Raw genomic sequence first — 21,815 nt, 5'->3', positions numbered from 1 at the left:
TTTCCACTAGATCATTGATGCTAGAAGGCATTTCAGTGACCGTGGACAGGTCCTGGAGACCTAGACCTAGGCACCTGCTGCTGCAGGAGGAACACAGCTGCAGACCATGGAACTTCTTACCACTGATTACTTAGAATCCACATTCTTAAAGCAATTTTAAACTTATATGGTCCAGCTGGGTCTGCACCACTTAGACCAGGCTCAGTCCTGAACACCCTCGTCTGTCTCAGCAGGCAAAGGCCGGGAGGGGGCATCTGTGCCCAGGGTGAAGATGTGCCGAGTGCTGGTGGCACTGGTGAGGGCTCACGCTCTCTTCCCAGCTCTGCTGGTTGAAGGCTGAGACAGTCACTTACAGCCACCACGCCCATTTGTTCATTTGTGCCTGTCAACTAGGGTTTGTGTGGTGGCTGTTTCTGAAGCCAGCAAAGCAAAACCACCTTAATATGCCACATGGAAGTGTAAAGTGGCCCCCCTCCCATTCAGCCAACAGCCCAGTGACCCCTGCTTAGAAGGGAAAGGACAATGAGAGGACAGGGAGGCAGGACGGGACTGGGCCAGCTGCAGCAGGGGTGGGCAAGAGTCCTCTCCTCACAGTCAGAGTCAGGGCAGGGGCAGTTTCGCTTCTCAACCCTCCTCTGAAACTGTGTCCCTCCCCTTGCTGTGGCTCTGAAACGTGCCCGGCACTGCTCCCTGCTTATTACCACAAGGAGAGCTCCTCAGGCGGGAGCAGCCTAGAGCCTTTCTCTTCCTAATTCTGTGCAAGCATGGCTGTGAGTGAAGAGCCTCCGTATTTCAACAAACATCCTACTTGCATGATCTTAGGATCTGTTTCCAGTCACCTTGGGGCTCACTCCAGTCCAGAAAGCATCTTCCCATCCCCTCTGACAGGTGTCCTTGCCCTGCTGCTTTCACAGGGCGGCAAAGAGCAAGGGCTTCAGCTCCCAAGCCCCTTGCTCAGCTGCGGGGCACTTAGGCTCCGGGTGTGTCCCCAGTGACCCTGACTTTAGGGACATACTGGGTGCTGCAGCCACAAGGCACTGCTCCTGTAGTCATGGTGGGCAGCCAGCATTGCCCCAGGCCATAGTGCTGGTGTCCCAGGCTCCTCAGGGACCTGAGGACAGGGCCAAGTGTGCCAGCCCACAGCAGGCTGACCCTGCCAGGCAACAGGTGTACACACAGGTCCTGAAACCACCTCAGGTCAAATAAGGGATTTGGGGGCACACAGGTTGCATTCTGCCTCTTGGGAAGATGGCGCGAGGGAATGACAGGCAGGCCGGTTCCAATGCACTGCCAAGCGCCAGCTGAGCGGGCTGGGAGCAGGCACATTCCGATAACCAGGACACAAGTGGGCTGGCGACGCCTGGTCATGCCTTTTCCCAACACAAACCCAAGAAGACTGGCCCAGCTCCTTCGGTGTGTTACAGGCTGAACCGTGCCCCTCCCCAAAAGTGTATGGTGAAGGCCTAACCTCCAGTACCTCCGAATGTGACCTCACTTGGAGAGGGGGTATTTAGAGAGGTCATCAGGTTAATATGGACTCATTAGGGTGGGTCATAATTCCATACAACTGCTGCCCTGATGTGAAGGGGAAATTTGGAGACAGCTGTGTAGAAAACACCATCTGAACAGGAAGACAGCCATCTACAGGCCAAGGGGAGAGGCCCGGGATAGATCCTCCCTCCCAACCCGACGAAGGAACCGACCCTGACACCTGGATTGTAGACTTCTGGCCTCCAGGACAGAGACAGTAAATGCTGCTGTTGAAGCTGCCCAGTCAGGGGTCCTCTGTGCGGCAGCCCCGGGGGACTCACAGAGTGTGCCCTGGGAGTCCTATGAGTCCTGTGGGAATTCCCCCACCCTTCCTGGCACACTCTTGAATGCTCTCAAGAATGTCGGGAGACGAGGCGGCATGCTGGTGGCACAACCAGCCCCGCCCCACCATGGGCCCACATGGAGCTCCCTTCTGCAGGGGTCAGGTCAGGGCCTTCCTTAGCAACTCACTTCTTTAATTTCAGAATCCACAGAGGTAAGTCCAGCTTAGACCAAGCGGCCGAGTTCTCTTCAAATGAAATCTGTACCAGTATTTACTCCAGGAAGGCAAGAGCTCAGCCCTTCATGACTCCTGAGATCAGGAATGGCTGGTGGTTAGGAGGCGCTCTCCTGGCCACTCTATCTGTGTGGGGCACTCCCTGCATATGTGGGGCACACATGGCCTGTGCACACCACCCACCTACAAGCTTGGGCAGCTCCAGTGGGAAAGACAGGAGAGGGAAGCAACATTTGATTGAATCTGAGCCAAGAGGGCCAGAGGCCGAGGAAGGCACCCCCACAGCAGCCTCCTGAGCAAACAGCACCTGGGGGCTCTGCCCAGTTGGGACAAAGGGTGAGGCTCCCAGCAACAGTTAAGAGAGATGGCATCCCCTGGGAGAGGGAGGCCTGGGGTTGGGTAACAGGGCTTCCACACCACCACTGCACCCTTGGCAAGAATGAGTAGATGTGGAGAAGAGGAATGCCATCAATGCGCCCCCCACCTCGGGTCCCTGTGCTCCCCACCCCACAGTTCTTCCTGGAGTGCCCTCTGCACTCCTCCCAGCAGGTTGCTCGGCTCCTTAGGCCGGTCTGGGATCCCTGCTGGTGCCACTCCCGAGGTCGGCACGTCTGCATCTGCACTGGCTGCAGGAGGAGAGGCTCCCTGCAGAGGTAAGGCAGCAGGCAGTAAAGGGGGAAGGGGGCTCTGGTGGCCCCCGGTATGTCCGAGGAGGGGGTGCGCAGGCGGCGCAGCGTGGCAGCTGGGTGCGGAGGACAGCAGCTGCTGGGAAGAGCTGCAGTGGAGCCCAGGAGGTTCTGCTGGGGGAGCGTCTGGAGGCAGCGGAGGTGCCCGGCGAGCGGTCCCTCTGGAGAGTCCTGGCGGGTCACCCGCCCTGCAGCCCTCTCCCTGGCCACGCAGGATCTTTGGTTTAGGCCTTGTGGGTCCCTTTTGCCTCCAGTAGGGCAGGTGTCTGTGACCAGAGCCATGAGCCCAGCGAGGTCCCCGTGGGAGGGTCCACATCCAGGAAGGTTGGCCCATTGGCCCAGGGCCTTGGGGACGCCTCCCCAGCCGATTCACCTGGGTCCTCATGGTGGCCACTTCCTGAGCCAGGCCTGCCAGCGCCGTGGCGAGGCGATCCAGCTTCTCTGCGAGGGCAGCACCGAGGCTGTGCAGCTCCTGTTGCAGGGGCTTCCCACAGTGGCACGGCGGCTGCGGGGAGGAGGCTGGCAATACGAGAGGCGCGGCTTCCTGAGGGGGCAGCTCCGGAGGTGGAGACTCACGGGGTGGCTCAGGCGGGACCTGGGGGAGCAGCCTCCCATGGATCTTGGCTAAAACCAGAGCAAGGACCGGTCAGAGTTCCTGGTTTGTAAGGAACTCTCTCTCCCCAGAGGTCCCCTGAACCAAGGGCACTCAGTACCCTGCCTCCTCCAAGGCCCGGCTTCTAGAAGGGAAGGAAGGTGAGTCAGGCCTGAAAACACTGATGCCAATGGTTATGGCATGAAAACTGGCTACATCTCCTGGCTGTTCCCCAAACTGATGGGCAGGATCAACCACAGGTTGGGTTTGGGTTTCCATGGTAACCAGGCTTTCCTAAACTGCGGTCTTCCCACCTTCTAGGAATCTGGTGGGTCTTTGTGTTGTTAATGAGACCAAATGGCAGCCCTGCCCTAGGAGTCAGTGAGAAGGGCCCAGAGCCCCTGGACAGCATGAGACCAAGGCCATGGGAGCATCAGGAGATGGGCCAAGAGGGCCAGGCCAGCCAAGGGCCTTCTGCGCATTTTTTGTGGGGTGACTGTGGGGCCACTCCAGAACTCAGTGCTCTTGGTTACAGGCAGACCACAAGGGTTCCCACCCACTTCTGCCTTTACTCTCCCCATTCAGAAGTTACAGATTCATAGGAGTCATAAGCTTTTTTTTTTTTTTTTTTTAAAAAAAAAAAAAAAAAGATCACCTAATCCTTCACCCTAAATTCCCTTGGAACTGGTCCCAACCCTGGGCAAACCACAAGAAAGGCTTGGCCAGGCACTTGCCATTCCTAACCTGTTCAGCCCCAGGCTGGGTGCAGAGATGGTTTCTTCCCTGTTTCTCTGGGCCCCCAGCTGTGGCTCTGCCCTTCTCTTTTTGGCACCTCCAAGGCTTTAAACCGAGGAAAAAGTGAAGACTGGAGTAGCTAAAGGACCCAACCGCTGTTTGGTCAAGTTCATCAACAAGAATCTTGGCCTGGAGACCCCGGCCAGGACTTCTACAGAGGACAGGCAAGGCTCGGTGGCCCCAGGCAGCTCAGAGCTCTCAGCAAAGCGGTGGCGCCTGGACAGAAGTCAACACCCTGAGCCAGTAAAAGAACCTGCCGCAGGCCACATTGAAAGTTCCTGGTGTGGGGTTGTCCCCAAGTGACCCAGGGCACTAGATGCCAGGCCCCCTGCATGTTTCCACCATGGGTCTGCAGGGGCAGGCGTGTGACATGGAGCCAACCCTCTCACAATGACCGTGGCCAGGTCATCCTGGCCTCAGTTTCCTCACCTATTCTCTAAAGTCCCCTCAAGCCCCAAACTGATTCTTCACTTCTCAATTTCCACCTCTAAAAGGTGTGTCTGCTTTTATGAAAATCCCAACTGGTTCTGTAATAAAACACTGAAATGAAATATGCAACCTGAAGTGGCTTACAGGTGAGACTTTCCCTCCCCATCACCCAAACGGCGACCCTGGGCGGCTGTTTTCCCCAAGCGGGGGCTCTGGGTCCCGGCCTGTGCAGAGGGAATGGGGGAAGCCACCAGTTCACCTGCAACTCTGGGTCTTCCATGTCCAAGCTCCAGGCCTCTGGATGCTTCACTAACCCTGGGCCTTTTCTCCAGCCGAGAAACAGGGCAGGGATCCCCAGCTGTACCTGTAGAAAAAGCACAGAGACCCTGGGGCAGGGAGACGATCGTTTGGCCAGAGCCATTCTGACATACCCTAAAACAATCTCAAACTCTCAACTTTCAAACAATGACTAAATGAGATAGAAGATGGACACTTGGCCCATGAGGGAGGCTAATTCTGGTGGAAGGGCCCGCTGTGGTGCGTGTGTGTGGTGTTCCTGCCCGGTCGGCAGGGGGCTCCGGCAGGAGGTGGTGGCTGGAGAGGCAGCTGGGAAAAAGGACTCTCATCTGTGGGTCGTGCTCCAGTGAGACCTCCGAGGGCGTGCTGGGGCATCCTGTGGTCCATACCCAGCCCACTCTGCCATTTTCCGCTAGGCCCACTGGGGAGTGAGGAATGTGGTACGGCCCGGGCCTACACAGACAGGGCCAGGGCTGTAAATGGAACCAGTAGCAGGCGCTGGGGAGAGCTCCCTCCACTGACCATTTCTGGCCTCTTCCTCCTTCTCCCCATCCTCTACCACTGCTTCTCCCTCCTCCTCCTCCTCCAGCACTCCTGAGGGGGCCAGGCCAGCAAGTACTATCTAAACTCTCTTTTCTCCCAGGCAACTGAGACCTGTCTCCTGTCCCATCTGCTTTTCCCACTGGGAGCAAACACTGGCTCACAGTGAGATTGAGAAGCAAGGTGACCTGGCGCAGCAGGCGGCATTTCTAGCTTTCCTAATGGGACACTCTCCAAGAAGTCCCCCCAGCTGGGGAAATCTCACTTTTGAGACTTTTGTTATTGATGCCAAGTTTTAAAAGCATACACTATTATTGTATAAATACATCCGTATCTGTCTCCATGCATGCGTGTATATTAGCAAGTGCAAACACTGTGTACATGGCTTCAAGTGGGTGGCCCAGACCTCCCTGCAGCTGCTCACCAGCACCCCCAGCAGCCCCGCCCTCCCTCTCGGACACTGCTCACCTTACAGGGAACTAAAGCACGGCCAATGTGCAGGACTCCCTGGTGAGAGCCACGCAAAGTGACAGGCAGGACTCAGAGGATCCAGTCTGGACTCCTGGCCCTCTGGGGGATGCATGGGCGCCCCCTCAGGAGACCCCAGGCTCACCTGCACCAAGGCCGCTGCAGTATCTGGGCTCTGTTCTCCTGGGGTCTTCACCAGGGCTGCTGCCACTGCTTCCAGCAGGGGTCCCACCAGGACATGGAGACAGAGGGACAGGAGGCTTACAGCTGGGAAGGCGGTCCCTCTCTTAATGTCACAAACAAAGCTGGCATCAGAGTGGTGACTGGCGCTCTAGCACACACCCCGCTATCCTCCCTTTCCGAAGAGGCTCACCCTGGAGGAGCGGCCTCCAGAGCTCGGGCTCTGGCCTCGGGTCTTCTCCTTCAGAGCCGCTGAAGCTCGAGCTGGAGCCGGGGCTGGGGCTGGGGCTGGGGCCTGCCACACAGGCGAAGCGCAAGGGCCGTACAGGCAAGATCCCCCTCAGGGCGCTCTCCAGGCAGTGCAGCGGGGAGGGCTTGGGGGCAGGCCCTGAGCAGGGGACCAGAGAGTGCTCTGTCATCAGCCTGAAGAGAGCCAGGCCTCTGCCTTAGGGTCTGGGCACACAGAACTGGTCCCCTTTCAGCTCAGCCCACACTCAACATGAGTTCTAGGGGACCCTAAATGGCTGCCTCTCTTGCCAGAGAAAGAGGACAAAAGTGAAGCCAGAGCCTGGCCAGGACGCCAGCAGCTTTGGAAAGTCTGCTGGGGAACTTTCTGGAAATCTCCAGTCCTTGGAAGTCATTAGCAGTCTAGTTCTAGCCAGGCTTAGGTCTCACAGGCCAGGCGGCCTCTCCCACCAGGCAGGTACCATCCCTGCACCCCGGTATCTCATAGGGGCCAGCAGCCCAAGGGTGGGACTCAGTTAGGGCCCATCCTTGTCTGATGGGAGAGTCAGCAAAACCACATTTATTCAGCAAAGGTATCCCACCAGGCCCTGTGGCAGATGGAGGAAGGAATTCTGCTGGAAGTGAAACCCAGCAGCAGCAGTAGACAGCGGGAGCCCCCCAAGAAGCTTCTCCACAGGAGAAACCCAATGGATGGACACAAACAACAATCTTCCCGACCCCGCTCCTTGTCAGCACTTTGTGACACTTTATCTTCTTGTTTAGCGAACCTCAGTTTCTGTTTGGCACCAGCTTCTGTCCTCTGGGCAAAGGACGAGAGATGGGGAAGGAACAGAGGGACAGAGAGGGGAAGTCTATTTCCTTGTCAAACACTTTAACTAAAGCATGGTTGTCAGTACCGAGGGCAGGTGCCAGCTCACCCTCTGGGAGCCACCTCCACACTCCTGGCCTGGTGGCCCCAGGGTCTTTGAGCCCCCGCTGGTGGCAGGCGGGGACGCAGCTGGAAGTGAACACCTGTGGGCTGACCAGACGGAGGCTCCGGGTGGGCACTTCTCCCCTACCGTGCCCAAGACGGGCTGACTCCCAGGCCTCGGCCCTCAGTCCTGTTTTAATGAGAAAACAGAAGGCCTGTCAGCCCCATGGGGCCTCGTGCTGCCACAGAAGGGACAAGGAACAGTCTCTGCCATTGCTGGGCTCTCGGGCACACCAGCATCAGGTGTGGGAAACACCCATCTGCCATGTTCCAGGGAGCGCCCAAACCCTCCAGAACCTCTCTATTCCCAGACTCAGCTGCGTGGAACCCTGGGCTCAGAAACTGGTACCCAGACACCAAGGCACATGGGGCCGGCACGGCCGGGACAAGGACACCTGGCCACAAGGAGCCAGCTCCAGCCAGGGCAGTGGAGCCACAGACAACGGCACTAAGGTGTCCCCCTCACTCAGATGCCAGCAGGTCTGCACGTGTGTGCTGAACAGACTATCTGGCTTTCCGGCCTCCAACAAGGCTCAGCCCAGGCCTATTTCCAGAGCACCATGTTGGCTCAGGAGCAATTTCCAGAGCACCATGTTGGCTCAGGAGCAGATATGAGCCCACAGGTGCAGCGCCCAGGGCATCCTCGGAGCAGCCCTGTCTACACCCTGGGCCCCGGCAGCCACTATTACCTTCCTTGTCTGCTGTCCAGTTCCTGGGCTCCACTCTCCTCGGTCCCCTGTCTGCTGCTGAGGAGCAGGGCCAGGCAGGCCGCAGCACAGGCACAGGTATCTCCTTGAGACAGTTCTCCAGACCCTGCAGTGGGGAGCTTCCTGGCGGGGTTCCTGTGAAGATCAAACATTCACAGATGACGGGGGCTGTAGCTCTATCTCTGCAAACCGCAGAAGCCTCCCCTCTTCTGCTGTGTCCAGGGAAGCAGGGTCACAGGGGTGCTGGGCACAGAGCACTAGACGTGTCAGTCCTGGCTCTGCGGTGGCCCTGCTTTGGCTGCCGTGGAAGCAGCCTGGCCTGTGGCTGTTATGAGGGCATTGGCCACAGGTGTGGGTTCCAGTCCTCCTCAGCACACCCAGCTGCCACTACTGTGAGGGACGACATCCTGTGTCCCCAGCACAGGGGATCAGGGGATGGCCCCACAGATGAAATGTGCTAAGACTTCCTTCACCACTCACAGAGGGGAACAACACAGGCCCCCTTGCCTCTGGGCCATGGCAGGCCCACATGCATGCAGCTTCAACTAGGAAAGAACTAAATACACTGTAAACATCCTATTTCCAGTGACAGCCGTGTGAGTAACAGGAACTAGATGAACTGAAACTCTAGAGCGAGGAGAGCCCTTCCTAATAAAGCGGACAGTGCTGCCACTCTCTTTCCTGAAAGCGTTTGCTGATGATCCTGGGCCGAGGCACAGGGCGGGAGGGCAACCCGCAGCACTTCTGAATGTCCACGGGCTGGAAGGGCAGGGTGGAAACAAGAGGACCTCCACGTGCATTTTCTCCACAGCACATCCGCTGAGTTCTGGGGTAACAGAGGGAGCCGGGAGTTGTCTGGAAGCTTCTGAAAGGCAGTGTGAAATATCCTGCAGTTTGGGTTACTTAGTAAACAAAGTCCACCCAGGCAGGACACATGAAGCATGCTACCGAACACCACGCTGCTGTCCCAAAGAAAAAACTGGTGCTGGTGGCCAAGAAATATGAAAAGTATAGAAAGGGGTCAAAGACAAATGCTGACGACAAAGGCAGCCTGGAGGGGACATGTACAGATGCTGCCCTTTGTGTGAGGAAGAGGAGGGGAATGAACTCACAGCAGTGGCAGCAGGGGCTGGAGCACCAAAGACTTCATTTTTCCCACATAACCTTTTATAGCTTTTGAACAAAGCTATGTGATCATATTACCTATGAAGTCAGTTGCATTTTGGGGGAAAAGCCCCACAGCCAAGGGGATAACCCCTAGTGGGGCTTGGGAATTCAGGCTGCTGTGGACACTGGCAGGCCCCACAGGCCTGACCAGAGCTGTGGTTGCTGTGAGAGGCCTGTTCAGTAAATATGTTGGCAGTCAGGACACAGGTGAGGACAGAGGGACTGGTGTCGGCAGGACAACACAGACCAAGAGGACTCGGATTAACTGGGTGGGGGAAATAAAAAGGCCAAGAGGAGATGCTGGAGTCCTGCAAGATCCTCAAGTCTGCAGCAAACTCGACTGGAGTGACCGGGGCAGGCACAGGTCACCAAGCACACTCCCAGGTGTTTCCGACACGAACCTCACTGTATGTTTTCCTAAGCTGGGGGTCAGTTTGATATTACAGGCAATTCTTTGTGGCTAGGGTAAGGAATTCAATGCAAAAAGGAAATTTGTATTTATATTTATTTATTTATTTTTGAGATGGAGGTCTCACTCTGTCCCCCACGCTGGATTGCAGTGGTGTGATCATAGCTCGCTGCAGCCTCAAACGCTGGGGCTCAAGTGATCCCCTGCCTCAGCCTCCTGAGTAACTGGATTACAGACTACTGGTGCCACTCCACCCAGATAATTTTTTAAGTCTTCTGTACAGGCTGGGTGCGGTGGCTCATGCCCGTAATCCCAGTCCTTTGGGAGGCTGAGGCAGGCATATTGCCTGAGGTCAGGAGTTTGACACCAGCCTGGCCAACATGGTGAAACTTCTTCTCCACTAAAAATACAAAAATTAGCTGGGAGTGGTGGTGGGCATCTATAATCCCAGCTACTCGAGAGGCTGAGGCAGGAGAATCACTTGAACCCGGGAGGCGGAGCTTGCAGTGAGCCGAGATTGCGCCATTGCACTGCAGCCTAGACAACAAGAGTTAGACTCCGTCTCAAAAAAAAAAAAAAAAAAAAAAAAAAATTTTCTGTATAGACGGTGTCTTATTATGTTGCCCAGGCTGGTCTCAAACTCCTGGCCTCAACTGATCTTCCTGCCTCAGCCTCCCAAAGTGCTGGGAGTACAGGCGTGAGCCACTGTGCCCAGCCCAAAAAGATTTTAAAAGAAATCTTAGACATTGTCCTGTCCCTTCTGAGACAAGTCACTAAAACGGAGCTCCCTCCGTTTCGGTTGTTGGGTAGGCTCCCAACAACCCACCCAAGAAAAGCCCTGCATCTGCTCCTGCCTCAGTATCCCTGGCTCTGCTCCCAGCACTGGCACGGGAGTCTGACCCAGTCAAGCCACAGGAACTGGGCAAGGGGCCTCAAGTCCTCTCCCAGGATGAACCCCAGCCTCAGGCTGGCCCAGCTCACCTTTTCCAGGCTGCTGCCCCTGGTTCCCCACAGGGCTCCCAAAATCCAGGTCCCAGTCAGTGCTGCTGGATGAGGAGAAGCTGGTGGGGGTTCCTCGGGGGGCTGGGGGCCGGGTGGGGCCATCTCTCACACAGCCCTGCAGGCTCAGAGGCACAACAGGCTCTCTGGTCACTTCTGTAGGGAACAGCACAGTTGTGATCACCAGGAGGCTCACTGGAGAGGAGACCCCTGGGCCATGGGGTACACGGGCACCAGAAGACCCTGCCCCAAAGTATCTCCCACTACGGTTTCCCTGTGGCACAGATTAAACTCCCACAGCGCGTGACCCACAGAAACCCCACAGTGAGTCTCGTGACTGGAGAGAGTTCTGAGAGAAGGAAGTAGGGCAGGAAGATCTGCACTGGCTTTCGCCACATGCAGGTAGCTGTCTGGGGGTGAGTATGAAAGGCAGCCTGGCGGAGTGGGCCTGCACCTCAGGAGGCTGGGGAACATAATGACCTGACAGTCCTCAGCATCTGCCTCCACTGCTGTGCCCAGGGACACGCCACCCCGCGCCCATGGCCACAATCTACCTTCACTGTGTGATCTGTGGGGCTGCAGTTCAGGCCTCTGAGACCCAGAGTCTCCTGGCTGGGGGTTCTGGGAACAAGAAGTGGCCGGCAGCTGGGAAGGTGACGACCCACTTGGGGGAATGCCCTTCAGACAGGCTTCCAGGGCTTCCAGCGGTGAGCTTGAGGCACTGGCAGCTGGAACAGGACAGAGCACCCTGTTACCATCTCCCACACATCCCAGCTTTGCCCATCAGACCCCCGGCTGGCTCCACCCAACGTGCTTTCTGCAAGGTTGATGAGTCCTGCACCAGGCTCTGGGACCTGCCAGGCAAGAAACCCTTCTGTGGGGGACTGATCTGCTCTTGCCCCCTACCCTGCCCCTGGAAGACATGAAGACAGGAGGGAAGTGAGGAGGGCCATGAGTCAGCAGGGGCAGCTTCCGGGGCCAGGAATCACTGCAAAACAAAGGCCCCGAGGCAGCAGGGGCTTGGGCTGAGGAGGCCACGGATGAAGGGATTCACTGCTTGGGAAGAAAGGCCAGGGGGTGGCTCCCTGCTGAGAGCTGCTTCCCTGGGGTTGGTGGAACCTTGCCAGAGACTGACAAGCCCATGGGGAAGACCACCGGAGCAGTCAACCCCAGGCCTTACCTTGAGCCTCAGGGCCCCAGCTGGGTTGGGGGACCCCTCTGATGTCTCCAGTGGCTGAGGGACTGAGGGGCTGCCTGCCAGGCTGACAGGATGCGGGTCCTGGGGGGCTCTGGACCCAGCTGTTCTCCATCTTCACAGAGAGCAGGCTGCCAGCTCCAAGACCAGGACGGGGAGGAGGGGTCAGGAGGTGTCCAGGCCCTGCGGGAGGAGGCCAGTGGGAAGCCCAAGATTCAGGCCTGGACTCACCCTGAGAATCCCTTGAGGTCTTTATAGGGTTAGGAGGGGCTTCCAAAGCCCGTGTGCCTCCACAGCAGTCACTGGATCAGAATGCTGTCACTTGTCAATCACCAGCAGAGAGACTTGAGTCACACGCCTCCTCCCCCACCATGGCCCCTTGGGGTGCCCCCAAGGTTTCTACCAGGCATGAAGTCGGCCCTCCCTGGACAGCACCAATCACGTCTTTCTCCATGGCCAGCATACCTGACTCAACCCAGCTGCTCAGGGCTTTGTTCTGAGAAGCTAACAGCTGAGGTGACATGCACGGAAACGTGAACCCATGTGTGGGCTGGGTGGGTATAATTAGGATTTGGGGTTCCCAGCCCTCACACACATGGCAGAAATCCCAAATCTCAGTTATACCAACCTGACCCAAACACACAGGACCCCAAATCACAACGAGGAGCTGCGTGTGTGCTGGGCTAGAGCTCCGTCCTCTATTTCTTGATCTCGCTCCCTCCCCACTTTCCTTTCGGAATGTCCAGCTCCTCCTCTGGGAGCCAGCCTGAGAATTATCAAGTGCTGACCGAGCCCCTCCCATGCAGCTCGCTCCATTTACACAGCGGGGATCTCCCGCATCTGGCTCCTCTCCCCGACAGGCCACCGTGGGGGCCTGAGTGTTTATGCTGGGGGCCACCTATAGCCCTGCCAGGGGCAGGGTAACAGAGGACGTCTGGGGGCCCTCCCAGCCCAGTGAGAAGAATTTACCTCCAGAACCCCTTTTCCAGGCCCCTGGATTCTCCTGCAGCCGTGGGTTCCCCACTCCCGAGGGACTGGGATGCCTGTCCTGGGCCTCGGGGAGCTCCTTCAGACAGTTTAGCAGACCCTGGAGGGGACAATCCCCTGAAGCTGCCTCGGTCTTCACTAAAGGAAAAAGGAACATGTTTTCACCTGGAGCCCAGGGTCCTCAGCCTTCATGACAAACAACAAACAGGGGATAAGTTAGAAGGGCGTGGGGCCAACTCTGAAGATGAGGATCCTCCAGGGGCTCACTGAGTCTTCCCGGTGCCTGGGTTCACACACCTGCCACAACTGGACAGGGCAGAGAGGGAAGGCATGGAAGTCGCCCTGAAGGCAGACATGTGGTATCGCTCTGAGGACAAATTGAAGGAAGTGGGCTGTCGGGGTCACTGTTCGAGACAGTTCTGTGCATCCTGAACAAAACTTACATTTGAGGAAAATGGAGTTGTACAATAAGCACATTACTGCAGCTAAGCTCACTGCGGCCCTGTGAGTGCGAACAGCCTAGGCTCAAGGCGTCAGGAGCCTCTCAGGGTCTGACTCCACGACCCGTGCCCTGGCCCCTCCACCATGCCGTCCAGAGCCCGAGCCCACCCCATGCATCATGCCTGGCATCAATGCAAAGTGACATATGAGCTCTGCAGCTCTTCCCCTCGGGTCCCGGGTCAGGAGGAGGAAGGGACATGAAGAAACCAGGGCAAAGCCTGCTTCCAAGTTTCCTTTTCCCAGCTGACCAAATGCTGTCCTTAAGAGAGCCACCTGGCTCCAGAAAGGTGACAATGGCAACACAGCAGTGGCCAAGCTGGTAACGATCCCTAAGGGAGACAGTTTGGAGCAGGAGGAATCGCTGTTGAAATGCAAACCAAGCTTCAGAGACCTTAGCCTGAGGCCCCAGGACTCACCTGCCCAGGGCGGGCTCCCAGACCCCAGGTCTGTTCTGGTGAGCCTGGACGTGCCCAAGCTGGGGAGAGGCGGCAGGAAGCTTGGGGATGTCTCGGGGTGCTGGGGCCCAGGCACGAGGATTTCCTTCAGACAGTTGATGAGGCCTTGCAAGGGGCTGTTCCCAGGAGAAATTCCTGTAGCACACACAAGGTGGGCCGGGGTCAGTACAGTCCTGACAGGGCACCCAAGAGTGCTTCAGCAGGCACTCAGGTCTCCAGGCGGCTGAGATTCCCGCCCGTGAGAACACAGACAAGGCCTGCCTCGTGGAGTTGCCACCAGGCCCAGGCTGGGGAGCAGCATGACCTCCTCGCGTGAACTAAACACACTTGCCCATCACCACCCCACTGAGGAAAGCCTGCCTCTCACCGGCCTCCGAGGTCCCTCTCTCCTGTTCTCTGTGGCTCTTCCTCCTGCTGAGGCTAAGGGTGGGAGGGCTGGGCTCCCCGCCCGGGGCTCCCGGGGCTCCTGGGTCTTCCTTCCTTGTAGGCCATGGTTTGTCGCCAGTTTCTGTTGCAGGAGAACACAAGAGGGCCTTTCTAGCCCCGGCTCCAGACTCTGGAAAATCACCCCAGATCTGGTCCACGAAGAGGACAGCCTTCTCCAGCTACCCAAGTCCCTGTTCCAGGAGGGCTGAGGGCTTTCACCATTTCTTTCTGGTTTAACTGTAAACAGCAAGACTGTTGGTTCACTGTGAACACCCCTAGGCCCTTCCCCGTGAGCCCAGCCACCGAATTTGGCTCAGCAAGTGATGCCGGCAGTCTCGACATGTAGACCACAATCCCACACTCATGCTTCTCAAACCAGGGCACACAGAACCCCAGAGCAAGTGTGCCCGACACCCCCTGAACACCAGATGAAACCACAGCTAAATGGGGTATGTTTTTTGGGAATGCCAATTTTATTCCATATAAATTTGAATTATTTTTTATAAAAACAGACAAATGCAAAATTTGTAATAAGTTTTAAAAATAAAATGAGACCCCAGAGAAATCCTAGGAGCTCGCCTTGCCCTGTTCTGCAGTTGGGGTTGCTGTGATGAGATGGTCTCCAGTGCACACAGGTAGGTGAATGTTGCCGGCCGTGGGCCTGCATGTGAGAAACTGCCGGAGGCTTTCTGTGTTCAAAGTGCTCAGTGATCGGGGAGGGAGGACAGGCTCCCCAGGGGCTGAGCATCACGCCTCCTCTTTGGTGTTTACACCAGAGGCTAAATATGTGGTCCTGCTCCCTGGGGTACTTTGTCAACAAGAGAACAGAGCAACAAGGGAACTGAGTCCTAGAAAAAAATGAAGAGGGCACAGGGTCCAGGACCCCTGACGCCATGGTCAGGGCTCTTGAAATGCTGGTTCTCCCTGTCCCTGCTGTGTCAGACTCACTGATGGGGAGAGGACTTCCCTGGACCCCGTCACCAGTTGGGCCACTGGAGCACAAGCTGTCGGTGGGCGTGGCGGCCAGGCGGGGCTGGCCGGCAGGGCCATCTGGAAGGCAGCTGAGCAGGCCTCGGAGAGGGCAAGGCTCTCTTGCCACAGCTGCTGTCGGGAAAGAGGGAAAAGACAACAGCTGGTAAGATGCCCCTAACATTGTCACACTGTCACATTCTGGGTCTTTTCCTTCCCATGTGCTGCTAACAATGACCAGGATGTCAGCCAGCTATGCGTTGTCATCACTGGGCTCTGATGGGGCCACGGTGGGTGGAGGGTGACAAAGCCACACAGAAACTACCGTGCGAAAGCCCGAGCTGCCCTCTCGCCAGCTATGGCCACACACTCAGAGGGCGGCACACGGCCTAGCCATGAGGAACAGCAGATGACTCTGCCTCCCCGCCTGTGCCTGGGAGCCCACATGCAGTGCAGTGCCGTGGACTTGCGCTCCATCATGGGGAGTGCAGAGGAGGCTGCGTGCACTGGCCCTGCTGTCTGACTTACCCTCGGGGCTCGCTCTCTCTCCATCCAGGCTGGCTCCCCGGCTCTCGCTCTCGGGGCTGTCCATAGAGCCCTTGACTTCCCCAAACAAGAACTCTGGGATCTCCTTCACCAGCTGCACCAGGGCGGTGAGGTGCAGGCTGTGCCGGGGCTGTCCCCCTGCGGAGAGGCCACAGTGACCCCGCACCCCTGCAGCTGCTCAGCACTCACACCTATGTGCGTGTTTTCACACCCAGCATCTCACATAATCCTCCCAGCCACAGGAGGAGCAGCCAGAGGAGACACCATGTCCCATGAGATATAGAGGACTTGGGCTCAGGCCAGGTGCTCTGGCCAAGGGAAAGCCAGGGCATGGGGGCAGGGCCTGGGTAACAGGGCTCTTCTGTTCTGCATTACTCGTTAATCTCCCTGCCTCCCAGGGGAATGCCCAAGCGGGCTGCCGCCACACTTCTCCCACCATCTGGGCCCTCTGCCTTTTCAGCACCCCCTAAATGCCTGGCCTTGCCCAGTCTGGGCCGGTGGAGCATGTCCACCATCTGAGGTCTTGGGATGTAAGCCTTGTGGCAGGACTTTTGGGAGCTGGGACAGGTTCTGCAGGGGTGGCTGTGATAAGGCTTCAGGGTGGTGGCAGGTGGGGGGCCTGAGGCAGGAGGTACTCTCCAGGGTGACCCCAGGCTTCCTCTGAGTGCTTCTCTGCATAACAGGCTTCCAGCCCAGAGGGATGAGAGGTGAAAGTTTGGGAGGTTGCAGTAGGGGAGCCAGGGAGGAGAGCGACTGGACTGAGCCGGCTGAGGTGACACATTGCCCGGGCCTGACGATCTATAAGTGGGAGGAGACGCCCAAAGTCTGACAGATAACTTACACTGGGGACCTCCGCCACCAGCAGGCTCCTGCCCCTCATCAGCGTGGCTCCCTCCCACGACAGCTCCTCCAGACTCTGAGGGTGACAGGAAAGCAGAGAGGGGGAGCAGCTCAGCTGTCCCTGGGAAAGAAGAGGGAACTGTGGCCCTGGGAATGGAGTGGCCTCTGCTTCGCACACAGTTGGGTAGCACCCCAGGCCCCTGCATGTCTGTGCACGTTCACATGACCACTTAAACTCAAAGAACCACAGAGTGGCTGGAACCTCAGAGGCCACCGCATACCCCCACCGAATTGTACCTAGAACCCGGTCCTGGGAGATAGAACAGCAGCAGCGGGAACAATCCCCGTGTTCATTTCACAGGTAGAAAGACTAAGGCTGCCAGGTCCCAGGGACTCCGGTCTCCCTTCCACCGCCCACCAGGCTCCTGCTGCACATGCTGCTGCCTCCTGTCCTTACCCACGGAGACCAGCGTCTCGTAGTTCTCCCGCATCACGTCTCGGTAGAACTCCCTCTGCCCCTCCTCCAGGAGCCGCCACTCCTCCTCCGAGAACCGCACTGCCAAGTCCTTGAAGGTGATGGACACCTGCAGGCACAGTCTCCAGGGGGGTTAGTTGTTCCATCCCAGAGGGGCCAGCCTAGCTGTCCCTGCACTTGGTGACCCCACCTAGGCCTCCAGGTGCACACTCCAGGATAACAGCCAGAGCCGGGGGCAGGATCTGACATGCAGGAATCCCCTCAGGAGACAGCGCTGGGGGTGAGCTGTGTCTCTGCAGAGACACGCTGAAGTCCTAACCCCCACACCTATAAGTAGGACCTTATTTAGAAACAGGGTCCCTGTGGGTGGAATTACTTAAGATGAGGTCATGATCCTAACTAGGGGGGTCCCTTAGTCCAGTATGACTCGTGTCCTTATCAGAAGAGACACAGAGACAGACACACAGGTAAGTAGAAGGTTGTGTGAAGACAGGCAGAGACTAGAGTAATGCAGCCACAAGCCAAGGAATGCCCAGGGCCACCAGAAGCCACCGAGCCTTCAGAGGGAGTGTGGCCCTGCCCACACTGTGATGTAGGGCTTCACGCCTGCAGGGCTGTAAGAGAATACATTTCTGTTGTCCACCTAGTTTGTGTGCTGGGTTTAGAGAAGTGCTCAGAAGAAACCTGGGGTCGCCCTTGGAAGCTTTGGGTCACCAGGCTCCTCTACACTCTGTACTCCTATCTCCTATTCTCTGTACTCATCTCCTCCTACCCTGTGGCTTTTTTAAGTAACAGGAACATTTTTGTCTACGTTTCTTTAAAAATGGTCCTTCGGCTAGGCGCGGTGGCTCACTCCTGCAATCCCAGCACTTCGGGAGGCCGAGGCAGGCGGATCACCTGAGGTCAGGAGTTTGAGAGCAGCCTGGCCAATATAGTGAAACCTTGTCTCTACTAAAAATGCAAAAATTAGTCAGGTGTGGTGGCGGGCACCTGTAATCCCAGCAACTCAGGAGGCTGAGGCAGAAGAATTGCTTGACCCTGGGAAGCGGAGGTTGCAGTGAACCGAGATCGCACCATTGCACTCCAGTCTGGGCAATACAGCAAGATTCCATCTCAAAAAAAAAAAAAAAAGTCCTTCAGTGGACTTTAAAGTGGCCATCAGACACTAGAAAATGACCAGCATCAATAGGCTTGAATTTAAAATTATGGCAAAAATTAACTGTGCAAATTAAGCAAACAGAAGGTAAATTATGGGAAGGGTCCTTCCTGTTGAGAAATGAGTGTTAAACTATTTATTTGTAAGAATGAATTATTAAAGAAAACGAAAACGCTCCTAATAAAGCAAAGACAATTCACCTCTTGTTTCATCTGCTCAGCACAGCTATTTTAATTAATTAATAAAGACAGGATCTTACTATGTTGCCCAGGCTAGTCTTGAACTCCTGGACTCAAGTGGTCATCCCAAATTGGTCTCCCAAAGTGCTGGGATTACAGGCGTGAGCCACCGCACCCACCCAAGTCAGTGATTCTACAAACCGTCCCAGGCCGGGGGTGATGGCTCACGCCTGTAATCCCAATACTTTGGGAGGCCCAGGCAGGTGGATCACCTGAGGTCAGGAGTTCAAGACCAGCCTGGCCAACATGGTGAAACTCTATCTCTAATAGAATACAAAAATTAGCTGGGCGTGTTGGTAGGTGTCTGTAATCACAGCTACTTGGGAGGCTGAGGCAGGAGAATTGCTAGAACCTGGGAGGCAGAATTTGCAGTGAGCCAAGGTCACAACAGTGTACTCCAGTGCCTGTTTCAAATAAAAAAACAACAAAAAACCGTCCCTGCCACTAACTGGCAGCCTTGATGTCCACTCACTGCCGGGCTCTCTGCCTGTTCTCCCTGAGCAGCTGTTAACTTGTCCCACGCAGTCACACCTACCAACGTTCCTCTCTGGCCAGGCTGCATCTCCAACCCTGGCAAGGGGCACCCCCTCCAGTGACTGCCTGCCTGAGGCCCAGAGGCCCAGAGGCCCATGGGCAGTGAGACGCCCTAGCCTTTGCCTCCTGCCTCAACGTGCAGACTCTCCCTGAGCCTCTGTGGCTCTGGCCCAGGTATGGTCACTCCCTCTCAGGAACAGTCTCAGACACCCTCCAAAACTTCTCTCAAAGAGTTATTGACATTTCTTCCTAGTGTCTTGGAACAGAGAAAATGTAGCCAACATCAGGGTCTATGCAGAAGAGCACGCAGAGCGGCCCCAGACTACTGTCCTTAGGAAGGCCTGCTTGCCAGGAGGGCCCCGGGCTGGCTTCCAGGCATTTAGGTGTCAGGAGGCTTCCCACCAATGGAAGTGGCTCAAGGTGCCTAGATTGAACAAACAATGTGGTGTGTGCCACACCCCTGCTTTCTTTCTGGGAGTCTGGAATTTTGGTTCATGCCAGGCAGAGGGCTCCCACATGACATTCTGGTGGCTCAACACAGAGCTGGCAAGACAGGTCTGAGCTCTAAGTAAGAACATGATACCAGCTGTGTTGGTTCCACTGGTACCACCGCTGACCTGATGTGGAAGTTAAGAGGTTCTGGACCCAGAGACTGGGCAGAGCACGGTGGCTGGGGCTTAGCCTCAGTAGCCAGGCTGCCAGAATTCCAACCCCTGCCTTGTTTCGTATTAGTTATGAGACCTCAGCCAAACATAACCCATTTGGGCCTAAGCAAACTCATCTATAATACTGGGATCATAACAACCTACCTCATAGAGACATTGTGAAGACAAAACAAATACAGGAATAGTGCCTGAAACAAATGCAGGGACTACTAATATTAAGAGCTATGATTAGTAATACTGCAGCCAGGCCTGTCTGCCTAACGCCCACTTGCAGGTCTGAGCCCGCCAGCTGAGCTCTTCCACACACTGCTCCTGACCACCGGTGCCTCTCTCGCTCCAGGCTAAATATATCCCAGCTCTTCCAGGAATCTGTAAGAGATGCTTTCCAGGCCTCTCACCATCTCAGCCTCAAGACAAACTGTTTTGTGACAAAATTCTTACAAAATGCAAATGGGAACTGACTGTGGCCAGGGTAAGCACTTCTGCCAGTGGCCTCCCTCTGCCCAGAAAAAGCAAAGGAAGAGTGAGGGTTTTGTGTGTGAGGGAGTGAGCAAGTGTGAGTGTGCAAACACCTGGACCACAACACTCATCTTCGGGAGGAGGAAGGCCACCACTGGCTGGCTCTATCCACACACCACCAGCCTTCCTCCTTGGGCCCCACTTCACCTCCTTCCCCCAACCACTGGAGAAAAGCTTTCTGGCCTGACCCAGGACTGTTGTAACCGGGCAGCTTCCTAGCTCACGGCTGTACATTGGTCCTCCTAACACACCCTTCCACAGTGTCACTAGCCCGGCACAAAAACTGCAGCTTCAGTGCCTGCTGGACCTGCCCCTCTCTCACGGTCCTTCCCAGCCTAGACCTGCTCTCCCAGTGGGCTTCAGGCTCGGGCTCCCAGATCAGACCCTGTCCCAGGGCCTCTCAACCTGGAGGCTGTGCTCACATCCCCCTGGGCTTCTGGGAACCCTCCCTGCTCCTCTCCACCTGACTGTGACCTACCACTCCCCAAGGTCACCCCTGGCCACCTTCTCCATGAAGCTACATGGTGTGAGGATATTCCCCTCCCGGAACATCAGATCTGAAAGGTCAGACCAAACTCCTCACTTTACAGAACAGGAAACTGTGGTATGAGGAGGCCCTAGGATGGGGCCATGGGCATGTCTGAGCGAGGGTGTCCCTGGGCTACTTAACTGTGCATCCAGACCTGAAAAGGACACTTGACTGTCCCTGCCCAACAATATCCAATTTGCCTGGCCTCTCCCTTCTCCCCAAATGCTTAGGGGCACTAATGATACCAAGGGCCTGGCACTGTGTCTGCTCTGCCTAGTCACTCGCTGCCCCCCATCCATGCTGCCTCAGACTGGCCAAAGCTCAGGAGCCACCACAGTTGCAGAACAGGCTCCAGGTGCCCATCCAGAAGGACGTGCAGCAGTTGCTGGTATCAGTACCAGATACCTGATGCCTCGCTGGTACCAGCACCAGAGTTTCCTGGCATCGTCACAGCCCACACAAAACCTAGCCCAAACGGTGCCCAGGCTATCACAGCCTGGGGCTCTGCCTCCAGTTCTCCGATCTAAAAGCCTTACCTGGAGGCTTCCCAGGACAAAACTTGGGGTTTGCTCTATCTTCTGTTTCTCCCCATTTCCACGTCCCCAGGCCCCGAGATCCAGGATTCCACCAAGAATAGAAGTATGAGATTTACTCACTCCTTCCGAGGCCTTCATGCCCACTCTACCAGAATAACTTGTAATGAAAGAAGCCACGACAAGGGGGTTTCCCCAGGTGGAGACTGGGCCGTGGGTACCCGGGGGCGGAGAGCGGCAGAGAGATTGTCCAAGGACCTGAACTTCCCGGCACGAACCCCAGGCCTGCCCCGCCTCGCCCAGTCAATCCTGAAGTTGGGGGCGGGGGGGTCCCAGCTCTTTTTCGCCCTGCCGCCTTCGGGGCTGCACTGCGCCGAGGGGTCCGCGCGTCCGCCTGCCTTACCTGGCGCGCCATCCCCGGGCTCAGCCTCCCCGCCACTCCTCAGTTTCCGGCGCGGCCCCTGGCGCGGGCGCGCGCGACCCTCGTCGGCGGCGCCCAGGTCCGCGCAGGAGGAGGCGGGGCCGGGGGGGGAGCCTGGGCCGCGGGGGAGGGGCGGGGGTGGGCGCGACCGGGCCCGCCCCCGGCCTCGTTGAGCCCGCCCCGCGCGCCTCGCGTCCCTTGGCGGGTGGTGCCGTTTCCGCCCGGGGGCCGGCCGGCCGGCTGGCCGGTGCAGGCGCGGACTACACTTCCCAGAAGGCGCCGCGGCGCCGCCT

At 56.9% G+C, this 21,815-nt stretch overlaps 1 protein-coding gene across 22 annotated transcripts; it reads right to left on the bottom strand.

Annotated features, from left to right (window-relative positions):
• Nucleotides 1-1,989: 1,989 nt before the first annotated feature.
• Nucleotides 1,990-21,627, bottom strand: KRBA1 (KRAB-A domain containing 1). 22 transcript variants are annotated; one of them, XR_012090462.1, is made up of 17 exons: nucleotides 21,505-21,627; nucleotides 16,909-17,035; nucleotides 16,453-16,572; nucleotides 15,594-15,749; nucleotides 15,045-15,200; nucleotides 14,038-14,178; nucleotides 13,632-13,805; nucleotides 12,697-12,852; nucleotides 11,713-11,910; nucleotides 11,087-11,260; nucleotides 10,515-10,688; nucleotides 7,940-8,092; nucleotides 7,198-7,380; nucleotides 6,228-6,422; nucleotides 6,000-6,140; nucleotides 4,809-4,935; nucleotides 1,990-3,357 (listed from the first exon to the last, which is right to left on the bottom strand). XR_012090462.1 is itself a non-coding variant. In XM_037990916.2 (17 exons), exons 1-17 carry the CDS (start codon nucleotides 21,514-21,516, stop codon nucleotides 2,516-2,518), a joined length of 3,207 nt encoding a protein of 1,068 aa, XP_037846844.1. In that variant the 5' UTR covers nucleotides 21,517-21,627; the 3' UTR covers nucleotides 1,990-2,515. The 22 variants fall into 22 exon arrangements, 19 of the variants coding, with proteins under 19 accessions (XP_037846844.1, XP_007981586.2, XP_037846847.1 ...); XM_037990916.2 differs by having other exon boundaries at nucleotides 4,809-4,913; XM_007983395.3 differs by having other exon boundaries at nucleotides 4,809-4,913; nucleotides 15,045-15,197.
• Between the last annotated feature and the right edge of the window lie 188 nt (nucleotides 21,628-21,815).

The sequence above is a fragment of the Chlorocebus sabaeus genome, chromosome 21 (assembly GCF_047675955.1).
Source record: "Chlorocebus sabaeus isolate Y175 chromosome 21, mChlSab1.0.hap1, whole genome shotgun sequence".
Taxonomy (NCBI): domain Eukaryota; kingdom Metazoa; phylum Chordata; class Mammalia; order Primates; family Cercopithecidae; genus Chlorocebus; species Chlorocebus sabaeus.
Note: the sequence above shows the minus strand (reverse complement) of the source record. Positions and strands in the feature narration are given on the sequence as shown.

Excerpts from the sequence above, each read along its gene's own strand:
- KRBA1 (XM_037990916.2), bottom strand. Across the intron at positions 14,179-15,044 it reads GGGAAGTCCTCTCCCCATCA|AAACTGGCGACAAACCATGG; the intron begins GTGAGTCTGACA and ends CTCCTGCAACAG. Across the intron at positions 10,689-11,086 it reads CCACAGATCACACAGTGAAG|AAGTGACCAGAGAGCCTGTT; the intron begins GTAGATTGTGGC and ends TGTTCCCTACAG.